The sequence below is a fragment of the Neopelma chrysocephalum genome, unplaced genomic scaffold (assembly GCF_003984885.1).
Source record: "Neopelma chrysocephalum unplaced genomic scaffold, ASM398488v2 Primary Assembly neopelma1_68, whole genome shotgun sequence".
Taxonomy (NCBI): domain Eukaryota; kingdom Metazoa; phylum Chordata; class Aves; order Passeriformes; family Pipridae; genus Neopelma; species Neopelma chrysocephalum.
The window spans coordinates 4,443,642-4,465,626 of record NW_020897727.1 but is presented as its reverse complement, the minus strand read 5'-3'; the positions used below and the strand labels follow the sequence as shown (position 1 = coordinate 4,465,626).

General features: G+C 37.2%; 1 protein-coding gene across 1 annotated transcript in view; it reads right to left on the bottom strand.

The window, feature by feature from the left end:
* Positions 1–21,985, bottom strand: part of ITFG1 (integrin alpha FG-GAP repeat containing 1) — a 73,826-nt gene that overhangs the window by 18,541 nt on the left and 33,300 nt on the right. Inside the window, exons 9-14 of the mRNA XM_027685169.1 lie at positions 19,565–19,659; positions 12,682–12,854; positions 5,779–5,929; positions 5,367–5,475; positions 2,425–2,468; positions 459–537 (exon numbers count right to left, since the gene is read on the bottom strand). Of these exons, the coding sequence (XP_027540970.1) occupies positions 459–537; positions 2,425–2,468; positions 5,367–5,475; positions 5,779–5,929; positions 12,682–12,854; positions 19,565–19,659 (651 nt within the window). The remainder of the gene's footprint in view (positions 1–458; positions 538–2,424; positions 2,469–5,366; positions 5,476–5,778; positions 5,930–12,681; positions 12,855–19,564; positions 19,660–21,985) is intronic.

The window sequence follows — 21,985 nt, the reverse complement described above, 5'->3', positions numbered from 1 at the left end:
TAGGCTACTCATGATTTTATTTTGTTAGTCTGACAGATGTAGTTAACAAATCCAGACAAATACATCCTGTGTTTACTGGATATTATCCTGATCCTTTTTCATACGGCTACTATGATTCTGTTTAGGTATTTCGAGGCCACTGTTGTTTCTTAATACATAATTGCTTAGGAACTGACAGAAAAAGAATATAATGATGATATTGTACCCAACAATTTTTCAGATACAGCCAACTGTTCAAACCCAACCGGCACAGAAGGGACAGAAGAAAAAATAAAGCAGTTGTAATATTTCTAATAAAAATGCAATCTGTAAGAAAGAAGAGAAAGTTGGGGGATTTTGGCATTGTACACTGAAGACACTATTCAAAACCATTCCCATTTCACTCTGGAAACTTTCCAGCTCTTTAGGTTGCTGAGAAGTACGTATATTTGTGTATTCTCATGATGAGATTATCTTACCTGACCCATTTTTCAGGTAGCCATTTGCATCTACGGTGGTGTACATGATGTAAGGACCAGGCTGATTAACTCCAAAGGGCTATGAGGGGGAAAAAAAAAGAAAGAAAAAGGCAGGCAAAATTTTAGGAACAGACAAAACTATAGTAATTAAAAGTAAAGTGAAGAAAAACATTTCTACATTCATAATCTATATTTTATATTGTAATTAAAAAATCTTGCAACTGTTTTGGTCATAGCATTATGTGGAAATTAATTTTCAAAAGAAGGGTAATCAGTTGGCTAAGTAATGTTTAGTTTCTCATGGAGAAAGCAGTACTATTTAGTCCTCTGGCAAAAGGCTTAATGTTTCCTTGGAAGCTACAAGTAAAATAAAAAACCCCTAAAAATTCAAAGAATTAACTGCATGTTCTCAAAAAGCAGAACTCATTTGATGCTGTCTGGGAGAATGCACAGTCTTGATGGTATTTCTGAATTGGAAAATACTACACAAAGTCTAATTTTTTTATCATTACTTAGCAGTGTTTCATTTAATTCATGAAAGTGATTGAACAGTTACTTGTCAAGTGGTGGTATCTATTCTAAGCAAAATTCTCTTGAGGGAGAAAATGTACTTAAACATCAAAGCACAGTCATGGGGAAAAAAAATAAATAAAATAAGTAAATATCCAAGGTAGTTGTGTATTACTGAGTGATAAACCAGAACAAATACACCCAAGTAAGAAGGGTTTGGAAACAATTACCTGCTATAGTGGGGAAGAAAAAGGATGGGGAACAACTCTAAGAATAGATTTAAGGAAATTTTTCCTTTTTTTTTTTTTTAATGCTGGATTCAAGCTGATATTAGGGCATCAAATCCAGTAAAGATATTTCAAATAATTTACAGAAAGAACACTAAAAGAAGTGCCATGCCTCAAAAAATAGTCAGTTCCAAACCTTAACAATAAGTGATAATGATGACAGATGAGATCAAAGCCTGAAAATAATAATTGATTAGAATGAAGAGTAAGGAGACTACAGAGATGATGTTAATGCAGATCTATGAAAGATGAGTAAGTAAGGTGAAATTTAAATTTTTTTTGGTGCCAAATAGCTGTACTCCGGCATAATATACTTTATGTTACTTTCTGACAGAGAACTTCTCGTAAAGCAGAGGCAATAGTGTTTCAGCGATCTTGATAATGAAATGTTCATCAACATCTGTTGTGAAGATTTGCTTTTTAAACCCTCCCTATTTTTGTAATTAAGCCAATAATACTATCAAACCTCATTATTTTATAACAGAAATTAAACTCTATGTCTTAAAATAGGCTCAAATAAAAAGCTGGACCCACAGGAAGCAGTTTTTCTATTTTCAAGTCAAAATTCAATTTGATGTTTTTGCAGAGCTAAAGTGCTACTGCTAGTTCTGATTCCTCTAAGTTCCTTTTTCATGCCAACTTTCACAGTGAACATTGCTAAACAATTGGCTAATGGGAGTTTGGTGGGTGAGTTGCAGGATCTCTGGAGATGCAAATGTGTATGTAACTATCTGCAGAACTATCAGAGCCCAGTGCATTTCCTTCCTTCACTGCACCCACTACTGCACTTCAGTCCCAAAGTGGCTCTGCGTCTGAATCTGCCCCATAATCAGTTTTGTCTGGACTTTCTAAATGCCCAGAGCAAGACTTGGCACCATACACAGTCTGGGCATCCAGCTGGATTACCCAAGTGTCCCTTGTGCCTGGTATATCCCAGCCCCCCCAGGCTGGGTGACAAAGCCCCTGCACAATCCGTCAATTGATTTCAGCTCTGAGCAGGCAGCTGCCCAAAGTTCTGGGTCTCAAAGACACAGAACTTGGCCAGTTATGATTTGGATTACACATTCTTCCAGTCAATAAGTCTTTTAGTATGTTGAGAGTTTTTGGTATAATTAAGACTTCAGCTTATTTGAGCCTAAATACTAATGCAGAGTCATAGTTCCACTTACTGTTATTTTCCGAGGACAGTCATTAGAACAGAGGCCGCTGAGAACTGCAAAAACAAGAAGTGAGCTTGTAGTGTTTCTGTTCACAAGCCATCTTGGAAGCACTATCTCTGAAACCTGGTAAAGTCAGTGTCAGGTATCCATTAAAACACAAAGAAAAGAAATGTCTTCTATGTGACTTATGTTAATGTATAACCTTTCCCAATCTGCATAAAGCAAACTTCTAGTTTCAAGAATCAGTTGCATTCAGAAATCTGTTAAACAACTAAGCAACAGGCAATGAAATCCATCTGTTCTGTAACCTAGAACATCCTGTCACTGAGTATTAGAACAAAACAAGAACTACACACACAAAATAATCTAAGTTGTCATTCTGATGCAAAATTTGGACTGTAATGACAACAGTTTGGTTGAGCAGCAGGCCAGTAATGGCCGTGGGCAGGGAAGAAGATACACATCAGGTGCTGAAGCCAAGGGAAAACATTACTTCTCCATGAGTTATGGCATCCCAAAGCAAGTGTGGCAGACAGAAAATGAAGGTTTGGGCCAGATTTGAGGGCAGGTCATCCTAACCACCACAAGTTTTTTAAAGCATCTTCTGTCTACTTTAAGGCTGCATGGAATTTAGGGTACAAAATGTTTGGGGTCAGTGAAATACTGAAACGTGCACGTAAGATGTTCACAGTCCAATTAGAAATCATTCCCTATGGGAGTCAGAAATGGCACTCCTCTAGTGAAGGAATTTTTCTAATATTTTGTGGGTGACTATTAACAACTGTCGACATTCCCAAGTTACCATTCTTTGCTTGCGATTTCAAAATATTGAAATTTCCAAATATAGTAAAATTCAATATTTTATACAGTCCAAACCCTCCCAAAAGTCTGGACAGGTAAGATGAATGTGTGGCAAAGCAGAATTTGAAGACTATATGTATCTACAAACAGACTTTTAAAGCTATAAGCTAATTTTATCTGTTATACATAAGTGTGTCTGCAATTGCAACCAAATCTTCCCCTTTTGAGGCATAAAGACACACTGAAATTTGCTGTTCGGTTTCACTCTTGAACAAATTACCTGACCAAGTAGATTTGACATCAGTTATAATGAGCAAAGCTGTTCTCATTGTCCATATGCCAAATAAGTGAACACAATGCATTTATTGATGCACTAACTCCACAAAGCAGGTTTTGTTAGATATACTCTCCCCTGTATCACAGTAAAAATATTTTTAGACACTCATTAATTCCCATTTCCTGGGCTTTCTATGCAAAAATACTCACCCCCTAAAAGGGTGCTAAAAAAAGGCTTGCTCCAGTTTTTAAGATAGATTTACACTGAGTGAATCAAAAAGCATGTTGCAAATTACTCCTTTTCCCATTAAAATATCACAAAATCATAATTCTGATATGGCTTTGTGAAATGTAAGATTTTTTCCAGAGCATTTGCTGCATGCTTTTGGGAATTACACTACCCACACATGGTATTATTTAAAAGAAGGCTTTAATCAACATGATAAATTATTACAGGCTATTACTATGAGAACAGAGCTCAGGTTAAGGAGCCAAGTAACAAATGCATCAGTCCCCAGTATTAACTGCAGTGCTGTTCATCTTATGGTGTGCAGAATGTGTGCTTTAGAAGGATTAGATGCATTTAACATGAAGGCAAATACAATTTTTGAAGGTGAACCTCTAGTTGTTCCTGTGGAGCTTTGTCCTCATGGGCTCCCGTACAGCCTCATTTTTATCTCGTTCTCAAAAAAACCAAGGAAAACAGACAAGCAATGAGCTCAAAGCTCAACACCTCTGCAGGTGAAGAACAGGGCAGGGCATGCAATTTGAAAACTTAATTGCTCTTAATTACGGATATCACAGTCTAACTCCAGCCTTTTAAACCAAGTCTCTCATTAATTCCCACACCCTGGCCGTGTTCATTCCCATTCTGTGCTTTTCAGGTAAGGTGTGTTTTGTGCCTTTTAGACTGAAAACACCAAACTGACTCACACATGGGAGCAAACTGACCCTCAGAACAGACCATGCAGTATAAACAAAACATAAAACACTCCAGTAGTCACTGAAATGAAATCAGCCCATTTTGAACAAGATTCTGCAGCATTTCCACATGACATAGACAAGAATTCCAGCAAAGTAGGTTTGATATGGCAGAGGCACAGCAAAAAGACAGAAATCCCTGCTGGAAGAAAACACTGGAACCACTCAAGGCACAGGTGAAGTGCCCTTGGCTACTGTTTCTCAGAATAGGCAGTCACTGTGGACAAGCAAAGCACAGTCCTTCAAGTCAATATTGTTGTAATTTCTCTTGGTTCCTTTCTGTCTCACCATGGCATACGTATTTATATGCGGAAGCATCATCACATTTTTTCCTCCAATTAGTGAACTATGAGCTAATCTTCCTCCAAATTCTAAACAGCATCACACAATTAAAATAATAATACTTAAGTCGAATCATAGATATGCGTATATCCATCACAATTTTTATACTGACAACACTATGTTATGTGAGGAGGTAAGTGGAGGTATTGTACAGAAGATCCACAGATTGGGCCTCCTGTGATCAGCTACTCCAACCCTTTCCCTCAAAATCTATTAAATCTATGAGACAATTTCTTAATCTAGTTGTCAGGACCTCTAATGCTGGTAGCTGCAGTTTCTCCAGGCAAATAGTGGTCAGAATTACTTTGGATTTTAATAAGTAAACTAAAATAAAAACAAAACCCCTTTGAAATGAAACAAAACCACCTAATCCAAGCTCAGATTTTGCAATGAGAGATTTCTGCAATCCCTAGTATTTCCCATTCCGTGGTTTTTCTTTTCTAAAATTGTCATACACAGAGCATTAACATAATGTTTTCATACACAAAGGTTTAAATATTCACATTCTTCTCAACATCCCTTTTTGACTTGATTATACAGTGATAACTTACCAATAACTTTAACAAAATAGGCATCTGCTTCAAAGTTATTTTTCAATGTATGGATAGCAAAGTCCTTGTTGGAGTAGCCTTTGCTTAGCACAATGATATCCAAGATTCCCTAGAGGAAAAAAACCCCAAGTTTACATTAGAATGCTTATTTACTCTCAGTAACATCCAAATTTAGCAAACCAATTCTCCTAGAGACACAAAGAAAAAAATACTATGCAGCAAAGTTTACAACTTTACTAATTTTAATATCTTTCAAAAATCTTTTAATAGAATCCTAATTTTAAGACAGAGTGGTCCACCCACAGGTAATCCCGTGCTGCAAAGCCAATGTTCATGCAGAGCAGCCTTCCCGGGGCACAGGGGCAGGCACAGCCACACAGAGACTGTTTTCTGGGTAAAGAGCTGAACTTACATCTTCATATATGTCAAAGAAAGTTGCTACCACTGCATCTTTGATCTGGTTTAGATCTGAGAGCTCCCAGAACACTTTGAACATGCGACGGACGCTCTTGCAGCTCACGTTGTTGCAAGGGACATTTTCTAGTAAAAATGCTTGTTGATTGCTGTAAAACACACATGTATATAAATCAATTTATTATTGATAAAGTCTAAATAACAGACATTACAAAAATATTGTAATTAAATACCTTAAGTGTGCTGGGGCTAAATATAATAACAACAAAGCTAGCAGCCCCTGGATACTTGAAAATCCATAAGCACATAGGTGAACTTTACAGACTGAATTACAATCATGTCGTGCCTGACTTAAAACAATGAATACACTAAATAAATGGGTCCAAATTAGCAGGAATAATTTAATTACCATCCACTCAAAGGACTAAACATAGCCTTACTTTATTCTGAAACAAGTACAAGTGCACTTATCTGCCATTTTCCTTAATCCCTCCACGGTCCTGCATCTTAAACACTATTCAAAACATGTCCATGCTTTTTCATTATTTTATGACAATCTCTTCCCATCCCAGCTCCACTAATAAATTTTCTTACACGTTGCATGATGTTTTAAACAAATGTAAGATTAAAGCAAATCTCTATTGGTATGATTTCCATTGTTTCAAAGCAAAATAAAAACCACAAATCCCAGCCTAATAGCGCAGTAAAAATAGGACAAGACAAACCAAACTGGGCATTTGTGGAGGTATAATGAATCCAGACACAAAGACAGGCTGCAATACTGAAACAAGGAGCAAAGAAACGAACCAGAGTAGCAGGTCTAGTGGAGAAAAATGTCCTTTGTAAAGACTATACCGAATAGGTGCCGTCAGTCAGTGGGACACACGAGGTTCACACATGGAGGCTGATGATCAGCACCATTATACCCTGAGGCTTTATCAGTGCTACTGGGACTGGGAAAACCTTCAGACTTTACCAACCAGGAGTCCAACTCTTTGGGCAGGTCTGTATCCTGGGAGCCAGCGAGAATCCATCACTGCCTTGGCAATGGCAAGAGATGAAGTTTCCTCCTCTCTTTCTGGGGGCAGAGCCAGGAGCCAGAGCAGACAGTGCTCTGCAAAGCCAGTTGAGCGTGTCAGAGCCCAGGGCAACAACCAAACCACGTCCTTAGTGTGACCTTGGACACGCTGCTGAATGGATGGGGACAGCAAGGGGGTTCTCTGTATCTTAGTGGCATCCAGTGCCTCCAGGATGCACAGTCACACACATGCACACACACAAGCACTGCTCCTTAGGAAAATTACTTGAATTAATGCATGGCCATAACGAAACGAGGCAATCTGCAACATTTAGGATGTTGTATTATCTGTATCTGAGAACTTATAATCATAACTTGAAATTCTTCAGTGCTCACATTCATTTCATGTATTACTTAAGTATCCACATCAGAATAGCCAACTACAAGTTGTGACAACCTGAGCGAAGCAAATTGTTTCAATTTCTCTTTTTCATCTCTTGACATACACTTTTTTAAAACATGGAGGAAGTTTTACAAAGATTCTTTCAGTTGAAATTTTTTAAAAACTGCTAGAAATTATCTGGATGATAGTTATTTAAATGACAAAAGACTGTCAAGCTTGCCTTACACTCCGTGTAGAGAGTATTGTTCAAGTCTAAATTATAAGTCTTGCGAATGGATAGACACAAGAAGTTTATTTACTACAGGAACCTTTTTTATTTCCTTTCCTTGCATCTGCACTGTGAGAAAAAAGGAAAACATTAATCAAAGCAGCTCTGAGCATGGAAATGCCACTTTCCTTCACCCTTCTGTATCAACAAGAGAAACATAAGACAAACAGTAGGAAATAAAAAGCAATTTCAAAACCTGCTGAAGATGCTGAAGACCCAAGAAGTGCACTGCAGAAGAGCCATCTTGTAGAGGAAATAAATAAATTCATAGATGTAGAACCTCCTGTCCCACGTGCTACATCTCAGCAAGGGAGGAGGAAATCTTGGTGTGTGGGTCATGCAGCAGCAACAGGGAGTTGCAGGGCCTTATTGTCTGCAGAAGGAAGAGCAATCAGCTCTTTGCTGCCTCCTCATCTCTTCAATTCTCTCTTGGAAGGACTCTTGACATCTTTATTTAGCTCATGAGCTGCCAGTTGAATCCTTGTATTATTTAAACCTTTAATAAAGAAGCATCCCTAGAATCAAAGTATCTACCTTCATGCTTTATTTCTCCTATATACTACAACTAATAAGACCAACTTTATGACCTTCCTATTATTTTGAACCAAATTTTGAAGATTTACCATCAGTAAAAATCTCCCTGTAATGAAGATGATCATCTGCATCCTGAAAATGATGTCCTTGAAAGCCTATAAAGACAGACACTGCTGTAATGGTAAAAACTTAAAAATCAATGCTAAGGTGCTATTCAAATGTGCAGCAGTCAATACCAAACAATTCAGCTTCAATACTGACAAGAGAGAGAGCAAAAGAACTCTGCCCTTCACATGCTACTTGCAGCACTCTAAATATTTAGGTATACACACCAGTGCAGAATGGTAGCTAAATTTTCTACTTCCTGCATAACTTGACACTTTGGGATAGAGCTGTCTACAATTTGGAACCTTCTGACCAAAGTCATCTATGCTTCAAGGTAAATAAAGCTAAATAACTATGAGCGGGGCTTAACACCAAAGAAAGACTGAAGACTTATCTCAATTTATATTACCATATTTCTTAGCAATTAGAATTAAATATTTACTACTAATTTCATACATCTCTCATGCTGTCAGTTTAAGGCTAGTTCATTTACAGTTATTCTGGGGACATCTAAATGACATATCTCACTCCAGACATTCAAAGTAATTGAATTTGCCTCTGCTTTTTAGATTTGCTCAATTACAAGGTGTTCATCAATCCTACATTTAAAAGAAGTCCTCTATCCAACCTTACTTCTGACAACTGACAACTAACAATGATTTAGGAAGAGATAATTTGGTCGAATAAGAGCCCTTCCATATAAAGGATTAATACATACACATTAATTTAAAACTGAGCATGAACACCTAGAAAACTTTCTAGAAGTCTATCATACTTGAAAGTTTTTTATTAAACTGTCCATGTCCAGTTCTTTTTCATCTCCAAGTTTCAGTCTTTACTGTTATTTATCAACAGTGTCAGACAGCGATAAGGTGTTTCCAATTTTACCAGTGAAAAACATACACTTTGAGTAAGAGTGGAATTAAAAAGACTTAGATTACATGTTTGCAATGCAAGACACTGATTATTAGCATCTAATTGGAAACAAGTGTTAAACAAAATTTGTTTCATCTAATTAGATGGGAGAAAGGTGTTTATAAACTCACATATAGTAACTTACACTTTCAATGTCACCAGAGTCAATTAAAAAAACCCAGCATGTGAAAAAATGAATACATTTATATAAGACAGGAAGTACAGATGAACTAATTAATAACTACTAATAAAATCCCTTCACTTATTATTATTCTATATACACACACCACTTCTAATTCAGAATTCATGTATGTATGTAGCCTGAAGAAAAATTTCTGGACTTGAATTCTAATGTGAAGGTTTTGACTCAAGTCAGAAGTTAAAAGAACATATAAACATACTGAACATATAAACATGTAGGAATCTACTGTGAAGTTAGCATCTCCACCTGTTGGAATTTATTGATTCTCTGGGTTCAAGCCCTCTCAACACTTGCAAACACAAGTGAGATTCCATTTTTTTGTTGTTGCTGGCAAGGAATGTCTCCATGACATCAGAATATTACACACTGTAATTTGAAACCAAAGGGATATGGCAGGAGATGAAACAGCAGAATCCTACAACAGCTCTGAGAATACTTGAAGCTATTACTCATTTTCCTGACTTGCCCACGTGGCAGGACAGTAAACCAATGTATGTCCAACCATTATATCTTTATTTCAGTCTTTTGTAGGTATTTGTAAGGATTTGATCTGAAAGTACTTTCCTGAATTGTGATGGAAGCATATAATTGATTTTAATTCTTCCATTATCACATATGGGTATATTTTCAGATGAACAAAATTGTTTCTGCCTCCTTTAACTTCTTTATGTTACAGACAGCAACTAGAAACCAGGCTTCCCAGACGATAGCACAGATTGAGGTCAAGAGTTTACAAAAATGCTTTTATCATTTAATCACAGTAATCAATCACTGAAATTAGATCTGTAGATGTAGCATGAAAGGTTTCAGAGAAAGAAATAAACAGCTTGATCCAGAAGTGTTTAAAATTGATTAAATAAGGTTTTCATTTTAATTTGCTCTAATTTAAGGACAGCTTTTAATTTAATTCCCACACTGTTTTAATTCTCTCCAATCAGTGACCCAGTTACACATTTTAAAAGGAAGTATTTGCTTAGGTCTCTCAGAAACAATGAATTAATAATGAATGTGACATTCCATAGTGAGTGCAAAAAAAAGTGCCTTTCATTTCCATCCCAAAGTACAAAGCATGTTTTTGTTACTTTTCTACAAATATTGCATAGATACAATGTTAACATGCAATGTATTTCTTCTTTTTTAGGTTAGTTACTCTGTTTTTGCCAGACTTCCTCATCTTCCTGAACCTCCCTTTCAATAACTTGTCAAATCATCTGCCAGTACCTTCAGTCCTTATGCCTTACTGTGTCACTCAACTTCTATGTCAAGTTCCAAATTAATTTTAAAGCACTCAATTGAATAAGCAAAAATTTCAGAAGCAGGGAGAATAGAGATAGAAGTGTATCACAGCACTTCATTGCAATGAGACATAGGTAACTTCCTGGGCTTCTACAGGAGTAACTATTTACAAACTATTTTAAACTTTTTTACATGATATTACATTGCCATAATCTTACACCAGCCAGAGGACAGAGGCTCCTAAGAATCTTAAAAGATAAAATAACTTAAAATAAATTTCTGAGCTCCATAAATCTTCAGGCAGTCCTGAAGTGCAGTAGCTATCAGGACACACACTAGAAGACAGCCTATGTACAGCTCAAAACACAAGATTTCTGGGACTTCAGTAAAACCAAAGACAACAACTTTCCTGATGTCACAGTATTCCTATGGCAAAGGAAAGACACTGGCTCTAGTTTGGTCTCTGACTCTTTGCAGTCTTTATTCAATGACTGCTGAACAGAAGATGCAAATTCCCAACTGAGGCAGGTATGGAGTGAAAAACTTGCCATTCAGGGCCTGAGAGCTTTAACTTTGCTATGCCAGTCCTGGGCAGTAACAGCATCCTCCTTCTCGTCTGCCATGTCTGAACAGAAACACCTGCTCTGCTGGTTATTTTAAGGCTCAGAGCTACAGAGACAGCTCAGCTGCTCACAGCCTTGTCTCTGAATCACAGCATGCAGGCTGAATACAAGCATGTTACTCTTCAAACTGGGTCATTTTTAGGTGTGTGTCAGCATCTGAAGAACTCTAACACAAAAATGTCAGTGGGTGACTCATGTTTAGGCAACCCCTAGAAAATCTGAATTGACTTCCTGGACTTCAGCACTGAATTCTCTTTTATATACACTGTCTGAAGCATCAAAGTGAGCTCCTCAGTTCTTTTCCTTATGAATTCAAAGTATGAACCTGCACCCAAGCTTATCCAAAATACCGTACAGAGGAAGACAATAATTACACCTGTAAGACAGACCTATTTTGCCTTGTAATGCACCAGTGCAAGTATTTGTCAAAGGTTATAGTAAGGAAGATATTAACACTCCATTACATTAACCAATACATAAGGTATTGGTTAAAACACCTTTTACAAGCAATGACAAGAGGAAGAAAAATGGAATAGCATAAATAACCTTACATTTCTTCAGATGCTGAGAAAACTAGTTATGCAGCATCAGACAGACTCTAGTCAGGGCACAGCATGCTGCACATCTCCTGACTGTACTGAGGTTCACTGGCATCATGGTCTCCAGAGCTCTTTTAAGTTTTCCTTAGAATAAACAAGCTATTTATCATTCCTACTGTCAAGCAAAAGGATGTTCACATGAAAACACGCTGCTTCACTTCAAGGTAACGATAAGGACATGCCAGCAGTCCCATCAGCAGGTGCCAGGTGAGAGCTGCCCACAGGCTCCTCCGTCACGATCAGCCGCGTTTATCCCGGAGCCGTGGCACAGCACAGGGATGCACCTCCTCGGGTCAGCTGTTATGTGGATCACTAACTCCTCACGGTACAATAGTCCCCCTGTAAGCATCCCTACATGCCCTCTATCATATAGCACCAGCTGGTAGCAATACAAAATATTGGAGAAGCAAGTAAAGAAGAAAAAATGAAAAAAAAGGGAGGTCAAAGATTACACTGACAAATTTAATAGGAAGGGTTAGAAGCTACTTTTGGGGGTGGGGGAGGGAGGTTGGATGTGTGTGCTATTTATTTTCAGTTAAAGTTGGACAATATAAGAACCACTGGTAAATTATTAGGTTTATCTAAATTTGTGTCTTTCAAAAGGGACAAACCACTATTGCATTCTTCAGCAGTCACCAGTCAGCGTTCACTCCATGTGACAGCATGGAGCAGTTTCCCCAACTCCCCAGCCTGGTGTTACCAGTCAGCACTGAAAGCTGAGATCAGGGTTTTACAGAAGATGATTTGGGAAAGGAAAGGGAGAGAATCAGCTCCTGTCATCTGGGAGAAGCACTTAAAATGCTGCCTCATGCTCCAGTCCCTGGTGCAATTCCTCACCAGGAGTCACAGTCCCTTTTTACAAAGTGAAATGCTTAACAGAGATCAAAAGTCTTGTTCACTTGTTAAAATGAATGAGATGCACTGAAGTTAGTAATTTGTATGACTGATGATGGAACATGCACCTGATAGTTTTATTTCTAGGTTTGCATATACTCTACCTTCCAGAAGTGTTCTTTAGTATAGCAAGAGCATCTGGGTAGCCGTCCATATTGTAATCTCCAATATGAAGTGTAATTGGAAATGAAATTTCTGTTGAAGATTTGTCATTTTGATATGGTACAAAGCCCCAGACTGTGTCTTTATTTCTGAAGTCTTGCAAGACAGGAATCCACTGTAAAATAAAACGAAAAAACATCAGCTAGGTAAAGCAATACATTTTGTTTATTTAAACAAGGTAATTCTATTTAAAACAGCTGACATTTTTTCACTTCACCAGGATTTTTAGCCATTTACAAATTTCCATAGAGGAAATAAGGATTATTTCCTAAATCTGTCACCAAATGAAAAAATTAATCTGAGTATTTTCTATGCATTAAATTGTTCCAGAACAGGAAAATGTAGTTAAGGTTGTAAGAATGAAGGACCTGTGTTTTGGAATGTGTCCAGTATACAGAGATATTCAGGAACACCTTAACTGAAATTCAGGCTTGCCTGGAATCTATTCTAATCCTTAAGTGTAGGTAAACCCAAACCATCAGGGCCTTGAGATCCTGAGTCTCATTTTTTTCCCCTGGAATTGCAAGCAATAGGCATCATTAAAGCTGGAGGACTGATGCACCCTCATCAAAATTGCTGGATACTATCAGTATGCTTCAGGACAGTTCATATCTGAATTCAGTGTTGCTCCTGCTTAAAGCAGGAGGCTGGATCTCCTAAGGTTCATTTCAGCTCAAATGATTCTATTATTCATGGATTTTTAGAAGTTCAAGAGCTTCAATTCCCCTCCTATCTCCCCAGCAGCATCAGATACTGAAATGTTTGATAAGAAATTAAGATTAAAGTATCAAACTGAAAGTACAAAAGAAATGCAAAATATAATTTCTCCAGGACAAGAAATGCACTTACTTTCCAAAGTGTTGCAGAGGTGCTAAATAGGAACTTATCTTAATTAAAATCAAAGTAATTTCACAAGTTAGTATGAAACTGAAGTACCAGGGTTAACATTTCAATACTACATAGAAATTCAGTGCCATTTTTGAAGTCAAAAGTAATTTTATATGTCAACTAACTGTCAATGCCTTCAAAAGGACAGAAGGGTGCCATCTTAAAGGATCACTGTCACCAACATCAAAAGCACTTAACAGATCTTACATGTCTCTCATCCAAGCCTCAATTTAGCTATTTCAGGAACCAGAATGAGATCCATGAGTATCATTTCCTGCTGTGGAAAGACTCCCTTGCTAACGCAATCCGGTAATCAACAACATTCCTGCCACATGGCAATTGTGTGTGACGCTTGACTGGTCCCTTAAGATTACATACAACCAACCACAGGCGTATCAGAGAAGCCCCCAAAATTACTAAAGAAGTGCATTAAGGTCAACTTGGTTTGGATATCACAAGTAGCTTAGAAGACTGGAACAGTTCTGCCCAACACTGCACACACTCAGTGCATGTCTGCCCACTAAGTGATGACATCTGAACTGCAGTGATGATCTACTACACTTCTGCTGAAAACTCAAAGTTGAAATGAAACATGTTTGGACTCCCACACCCTGTGACATACGCATGTCTATTTGGTTACTGTTAGTTGCTGAAGGTTTGGAAAAAAATCTATGAAACGGAAAAGAAGAAAAAGACTCAACACGAGGAAATTTTTCAAAGGGTAAGATTTCTTAGCACTTATTTGTCATGTAGAAGACAGATGACACAATATTATTGCAAATACTGTAATTTTGAAGAACACTGATTGAAATCAGAACCATGAAATATAATATAGCTTTTACTTTACATGGTATCACTCACACAGTCATTGCAGTGAAATCCAATTATATCCATCATATACTTTTTGAATGTTCCCATGTATGGTAACACTACTTTAAAGAAGCAAAATTAAACATGAAGTTTTAGGCACAAATATGAATCGGTATTTTCTTTTTATTCCATTCAGAGTGAGTCATAGAAAGCAATTTTACAATCCTAAGGTCTACAATCAGATATAAAATAGGTGAGCAAAACATCACCCATTGCTACCAAACATCAGCACCGCCCGTGCCATGGAGTCAGATCCCTCCATCCTGCTCAACCAGTCGTGGGATTGTTCGCAAGAGCAGTTGTGTAACACTTCCAGAACATCAGTGTTGTTCACTGCACAACCAGATCACATTCCAGCACCACATGGAGCTGTTTAAACTGACACTTCAAATTCAGAGTAATCCACGCTTTTGGTGAGACTCATTTTGAATATTTCTATTATGAACTGCAGCCTTGTGTAATGTAATGCAAGATTAATTGTTCATGTGCCTCAGGACATATATTTCACTACAGAGGGCAAAAAATGAAAATGTGTTTGTCAACAATATAAATCTCTTACTTCTTTTGTATTTGATAATCCAGACACTTTAAGCTTCATGTTTGCTGTTGCTATTTTAATAGGAAAAGACTAAAACCAATTTTTTTCTTTCACTCTAAGATAGAAATAGGTGGGTATAATGAGGACACACAAAGCTATTTTTTCCAGTTTTCTGATCATATGATTTCTGCTACACAGCTCAGATGAAAACAGACTGAAAAATAGAATGAGTATCTAAAAGAAATTCTAAATGAACACATAAAATTCAGCCAAAGAAATGAGATTTACTTCTTCACTTTCAGTTAAATTCCCCTGCATGCCACTAATATAATTACTTAGAACATTTATATAGATATTTTTGATCCTTTAATTAATGATTTTGTGGCTAAAAAAGGAAAAGTACTTAAGTGCTTGAAAATTTGTTTTTAAGCTCTTTAAACATTTGTTTTTCAACCAGTAGGAAAGAGAATGCTTTACTACGTCTCTGTGAAAACAACATCTTTTTCATTTTGAAAAATGTCTGGAGTATTTGAGAAACATTTAAAACTCATTGCATTCACCCCACTTCACTGAAAGAAGGGCTCATTTCTTGCAAAGTCCCCATTCTTCTATACATTAGGAAAGGCACTTCTCTGGCTTCAAAGCCTGGTAGCAGGTCTTTGAACCAAAACTGTTGGATTAACATGTGCATTTTTAAACTATATCCAGAAACCTGTGAAGCACAAACCCCCACCCCCCCCCAGCTGCCCGATTTCAGGCCACCCAGTCTGGAAGTTTGGAAATTGGTGCCCATTCTTGGCCAATACATTTTGTGGAAATGCCAGGGATTCTCCTACTTTATATGAGAAGCATTATTCCACCCTATAGAAAGATGAGCATCAAGAGTGGCCTGAAAGAGCTGCCTCAGCCACAGCCCTTTTCCCTGGGGCTCCCTCTCTCAGCACACGTGCACTGTAGTTCAGCTGCACATAACAAACAGTCCCACGATTTCAGGATGCATCAGGCTTTCAGTGCCTACAAAGGTCACCTGAATCCCTTCCACAGTTGAGCAGCCACTATTGCATAAAAATAAACTAAGTAAATGACTATACTTTACGCCATTAATATGGTGTTCAAAGCCCAGAAGACAATGATCCCCAACATTGATTCAGAATCACAGGAAAAAGTAACCAAAGCAGTAAAGGTCATGTTTTCAATGCTCACAGCCCCACAGCTGCTTTGAGAAAGATGAGCAACTTAGGAATGATGAGAGGATCTCGCAGAACCTGAGATTTATGACAATTACAGCAGCTGAATCCACCCCACCCCCCTTTAAACTGTTATTAGGAATGAGGAAAAACTTCTGGCACTGACCAAGTGCAGCCGGTAATCGATGCTGTAACATTCCTCTCTACCCTATGGAATGACACCGAAAAGACCTGTGGTTTGCTGTAGGATGCACCACTGTGTCCTACTTCAGAGCTGCTAGATTTCCAAGAGCAATAAAGCTATAACCTTTCTATTATACAGAGAAAGGTTATAAGAATCATCCAGCCCACAAAGAAACTCTCAAATGAAGGGACTGAAATAATACTGTTTGCCTCAGGAAACAAATGAAACATCATACCAAATACCTGGCAAAATTAAAAGAAGGATTAGTCATCTCTAAGAATATCACAGTACCTAGAGTTTCTACAATAAATAGTACCAGGGACGTTAAAACATTTCTCAGATTAGACTGTAGGTGAATTTAAAGAAGTCTGAGGTGTCCTAACACCTGCCATAATCTGAAACAGTGTATAGGATCCCACTTCAGATCTGATAGCAATTCTGCTGTTGCCATGGAAACATTCACATTCCTTTAAAACATTAGTAGGTCTGTATCTCCTAATGTCACTCGTGTGTATTTTGTTGGCCTTTACTCCTGCTCCATCATCCAAAAGAAGAAAAATTTATCTGAGATATTTCTAACACTTATAAAGAATAAATCATTAGATTTCTCATGAATATTAACCTACTTAGTCTAAACTTGGAAGCTGGGTCATCTCATCTCACAGTGACCAAATTCAGTGAAATTAAACATTCAAAATAAATATGGGAATTCACACGTTTGAATAGATTTCTACCTGAAAGAAGTCTGCAACACATGGGGAAAACTGCAGACATATGAATGAGGATACTGATACTACCCACTGTGTCAGAACAGAAGAGAAAATGTTTTAAGAGAAGCAGCTCCATCAGCTCCAGATGAGTGCAAGAAAAAGAGTACTCTAGATAGAATTCTTTCAAAAGGTTAGGCCTGAACAGGTCATTATTGCATGCCATTTGATACTGTCATTTTTAATTAAAAAGTCATTCTAAAAATATCAAGAGAAAATTGCTTTAAAGTTTCTAGGTAAGTATTAATACTTTTTAATACTTTTTTCTAGTAGGGTGAGAATCTCTTGGATTCTTCACTTTTTCAAAAGACGTCAAGAGACGTCAAAAGACAATATTTAGCGGCTAATTTTTATCTCAAAAGTCATTACCTTGGAAATTATTTTAAAATTGAAACTACACAGTGAAATTGCTAAGTAAATACATGAAATATAGGTTAAAAATTTGCTGTATTAGTAATTAAATAGTTTACTCCTATGAAAAATGAAATAATGAAGGAAGATAAAACTGTCTACATGCAATGTTACTTCAGAGCAGGTAACGATAACAGACTCTCCTTTGGAAAAATTCTGATATTATGCAAATTGACCCACACTTTCCTCTGCCACTGCTTCATCACTTCCTTCTAGGAACGTACCCTGAGCAACAGCTAACAGAACTGGTCCTCAGTCATCCACTACTCTCAGTTAACCAACAGCTTTGCATCTCCCAGTAGTACCAGCTGTTTGTGTGGGGTTGATTTTCTACAGTGAAATTACTTTAATTTACAATATTTGTCTCAAATTTACATGAGCAGAAAAACTCTAATGCCTTTTAATTCTTATATTATCAAGAGTAAGTAACTCAACTGAGAGCTGAAGAGCAGTTGTCCTTTGACAAAGAGCACCCCAGCTACTCACCCATTCCAGGATGTAACCGGTGTGATGTGCTCATCCAGAGAACCAGAAGCAATGCAGATTCATGACCTGAGCAGCCACTTGCTTAATACAAAGGCTATGGCCCATAGCTCAGACTCCCCTGTAACACTGTGCCTCTAGCAATGCTATCATCTACTGTCTATATTCTGTGTTTACAGGGAATGAATGTAAGAAAAAAAATCCAAAACAAAACAAAACCCCAGCAACTCACAACCAACCAAACACAGTGTGCACAGCAAAACATGATTTCTGAGAACAGAGCTGCCATGATCAGAGGGCTAAAAGAGATAAATTGCCAAATTTAGAGTTACTCTGTCTTACACTGATGGTATATTCCATCCCAGTTATTCCTGACCTGACTGGAAGCTGTGTGCTTTCCTTTCCAATACAGAGTGATTTTCCTCACTAGTAGGAAAGTGTGATATAGCCTGTGTTCTATACATTTTGATTCTTTAAATGAGAAAATCTACACTTGAAACTTGGACTACAGACTGTAACAAGTTCATCAATAAATTCTGAATTATAGATCAGAGAGGGTACTACTATCAGCACAAAATTCTACTTTTAATTTGTCAGTAAGGGAATAATCAGTAATTCATAACCTTGCTAGCAGCATGTGTGGCACACACTGTAAATTTTTGTAAGTACACTACAGTGGGTTTTGTTGTCAGCTACTAGTACTTTATACCTCACTTTGGCCTTTTGGTTCACATTGCTAAACATGAATTTAGTAAAACATTTATTAAGGCATCCAACAAACATTTGGTTAATTTACTGTAAGCTGCAACTTTATTATAAATGAGGGCACTGTAAATACTTAAACCAGATTATCACACACTTATATAAATGAATATGAATTATGACCATGTCTCTCAAAGCCAGCAGTGTCGTGAACAAACGAGCCTGCAGTAGTTTAAAAGAAGCCCAATTCTGAAGACACACAGCCTAAAAAAAGTCTTCATATACCACTTTTTTCAAGAAAAGACAAAGTAGAAATAAAGGCTAAGAGGTGTGGGGTGGTTCAACTGTGTATATATGTGTATGTGTGTATATATATATTTTTACTTTAAAAGAACTCCCTAAGTTAAACTAAAGAAGCTTATTTGAGTTAATTAGATCTGTTTCCAACTCTTAACAGAAACCTTGTTTTTCATCTCATGCTGGGGCAATTATAGTGCTTAGAACGCAGTGGTTTGCAATCAAGAAACTCCTCAGAAGCATTCATCATTTTCCTGAGTAGAATTATTCATTATAAAGAATTCTAGGTATGCAACCTCTTCCACCAAACCAACATTTTCCAGATAGAGGACAAATAAATAAATAAATAAATAAATAAATAAATAAATAAAAGTCTCTTGTATCCAATAATTACAGGTGAGGAAATTTCATTTCTTTCCCGAAAAAGTTTTTCTATTTCATATTATTTAATAAAGCACAGTATTTTCCTTGGGTTTTGCTATTCCAAACTCCCATTACCTGATCCAGTCCCAGCTTAGTTAGGTAGATGGCACTTCTTTGACATGTTTCATCTTCGCAAACTGGTAATAAATGTTCACTTTGTCCGTCCCCATCTGTCAAAGAGAAAAAAAACCCCGTCAGCTTTGTATTCGCAAATTCAGAAACCCTGTTTACAAGAAGTAATCAGCTGTGAATAATTTATTACTGTTTTAGATGTGAAAAATTACATGAGATAAACTGGACCCATTCAAAATCCTTAACTTAATAATCTAATTTGGATGTTTTGTTTGAAGATTGCCTGTGCTGATGTGTTTTCATCTTGACCCTTAATATAGGGAAAGTTTTAAATTTTACTGACATATTTAGAAGAATAGGTACTTAGTAATTTAATCAATCCCTTTGTTCGGTTGGGAAGAAAATTACCTTTAATACAAATCTGCCATCACAAGTCCACCATACAAACTTATTTAATTTTCTGAACTAGTTTTAAACTCTTGTGCTGTCAGCAAGACCTTAAGAAGAGTCATGAGTTCACACGTAATATCTTAATCTGTACTTAGCATAAAAAACAACGTTAGAAAGTTGATTAACACAATGGCTAATAAATCCCAGGCTTACAGAATTAGGTAAATCTGAGTAAATAACAGGTTTTCAAAAATGTTCTTCAAATGCCTTTAATCCATGTATTTCCAAAACCTTTAGTAGAATAATGACCTTTTAATGTTTAAACAAGCAATGTCTATTTGCATCTAGAATTCTGACAGACAGAGCATATAATGGAAAAAAAAAAGTAATAATTGATTTACTGCTCCTTATCTACTCCAGGAGAAATCCCTATGTTCACATGTTGACCTTGCAGCCCTGCCCAGCACATCCCAAAAGATGCTGCCTCCACACTGGGATACAGGCCACCACCAGTTACCTGAGAAGGAGGAACACAGAGGGGAGTTCAATGGAAATGCCAAAAAGCAGCAGCAAGAACTGCTGCATTAATAACCACCACTGCAAGTCCTGATTCTAACCAACCTTGCCTTGCCAAAGAGACAAAACGCCCCAGCTCAGGGAGATTCCAGGGACTCCACTTTTGCAGGCTATAAAATCAAAGCTCATGTTTCAGAAATGTAGCCTATGAACATGCTGGGAAATGGATTTCTGTACGAACTGCAAATGTTACTGAGAGCATCTAAGGGCTTCAGGCATACACAGTGCTTTGTCTGGCAAAAAAACCCAAACTAGTTTATTTAGGCAAGTGGATTTGGTAAAATTACTTGAAATCTCCTCAGTTAATATGCAAAAACTAGATCATCTGCCAAAGTCACTGAACACCTTATCAATTTTCCAATATACTTCTGACCACAGCCTAGGACTTCTGTCATACTTCACCTGCACTACAAGAAATGCTTTCTCAGCCTCCCAACTTATATTTCTAGGAAGCTGAGCCTCCTTTTATGGTGTGTGTGTACATCTATCTATCTATCTATCTATCTATGCAGTTATATTTTCTAGGTCCTTCCCTTATTTTATCAGGAAGTTGGGAGATGGAAAGTAGGGTTATAAGGGAAGGAGGAGTGATGAAAATATCAGACTTCCCCAAATATCTCCAAGTGATAAAGCCAAGCCTTTAGTGGCCTCCTACATCCCATCTGCCTTATGAATTATTCTACCTCACCACCAAACCCCTCCCAAATCCTCATGGCAGCTCTGTTATCAAGGATAGACAATTTAGGATGTGGAGTAGCCTAAGTGATAGAAATCCAGTAAGTTCTCACCCCAAGAGATGGGAGAGGGAATTACCTACCACTGAGCACAGAAATCAACGTGGCAGCTACTGAATCTGACCAGTCTGAAATCAGCTCCAACTTTTGAAGCTGTTTGTTTTTCTTCTGCATCATCCAAGAACAACAATTAAAACATGTTACTTGAATCTTTGCTTACCTGAACTAGATTAAATGTTGGACTGCAGGCTTTTTCTAAATGTAAATGGAAGAAAGTGTTCAGTTTGCAAATCATATGGGAATATTGAAGGGTTTGCTAAAATGGAATTAAGTTGCAGAAATCTGTCTTCTGAATATGAAATTTAACTTAAGCCCTAATATTTTAATCACATTTCTACAAAAGTTTCAGTCTGAAGTAATCTTAGAAGATTTTCAATAATGCACAAGGACAAAGAACCTTCAAATACTCTCTTCTTCCTCTTTTTTAGAAAGGGACAAGGACAAGGATGTTTTCATTTTAAACTACACTACGGAGCAGAGGAGAATATAAAATGTTTGATTCTACTTATATTGCAAACATTCATCTTGTTATGCCAATAACTCAGTTTGATAGTCTTGGTAATTAATGTTCAGGAGCAGTACAGTATATTGACAAAAACAACCTTGGAGCTCTGAAGAATAAGCAATCCATAGGACAGCAAGGACGGAACTTGCGCATAATTAG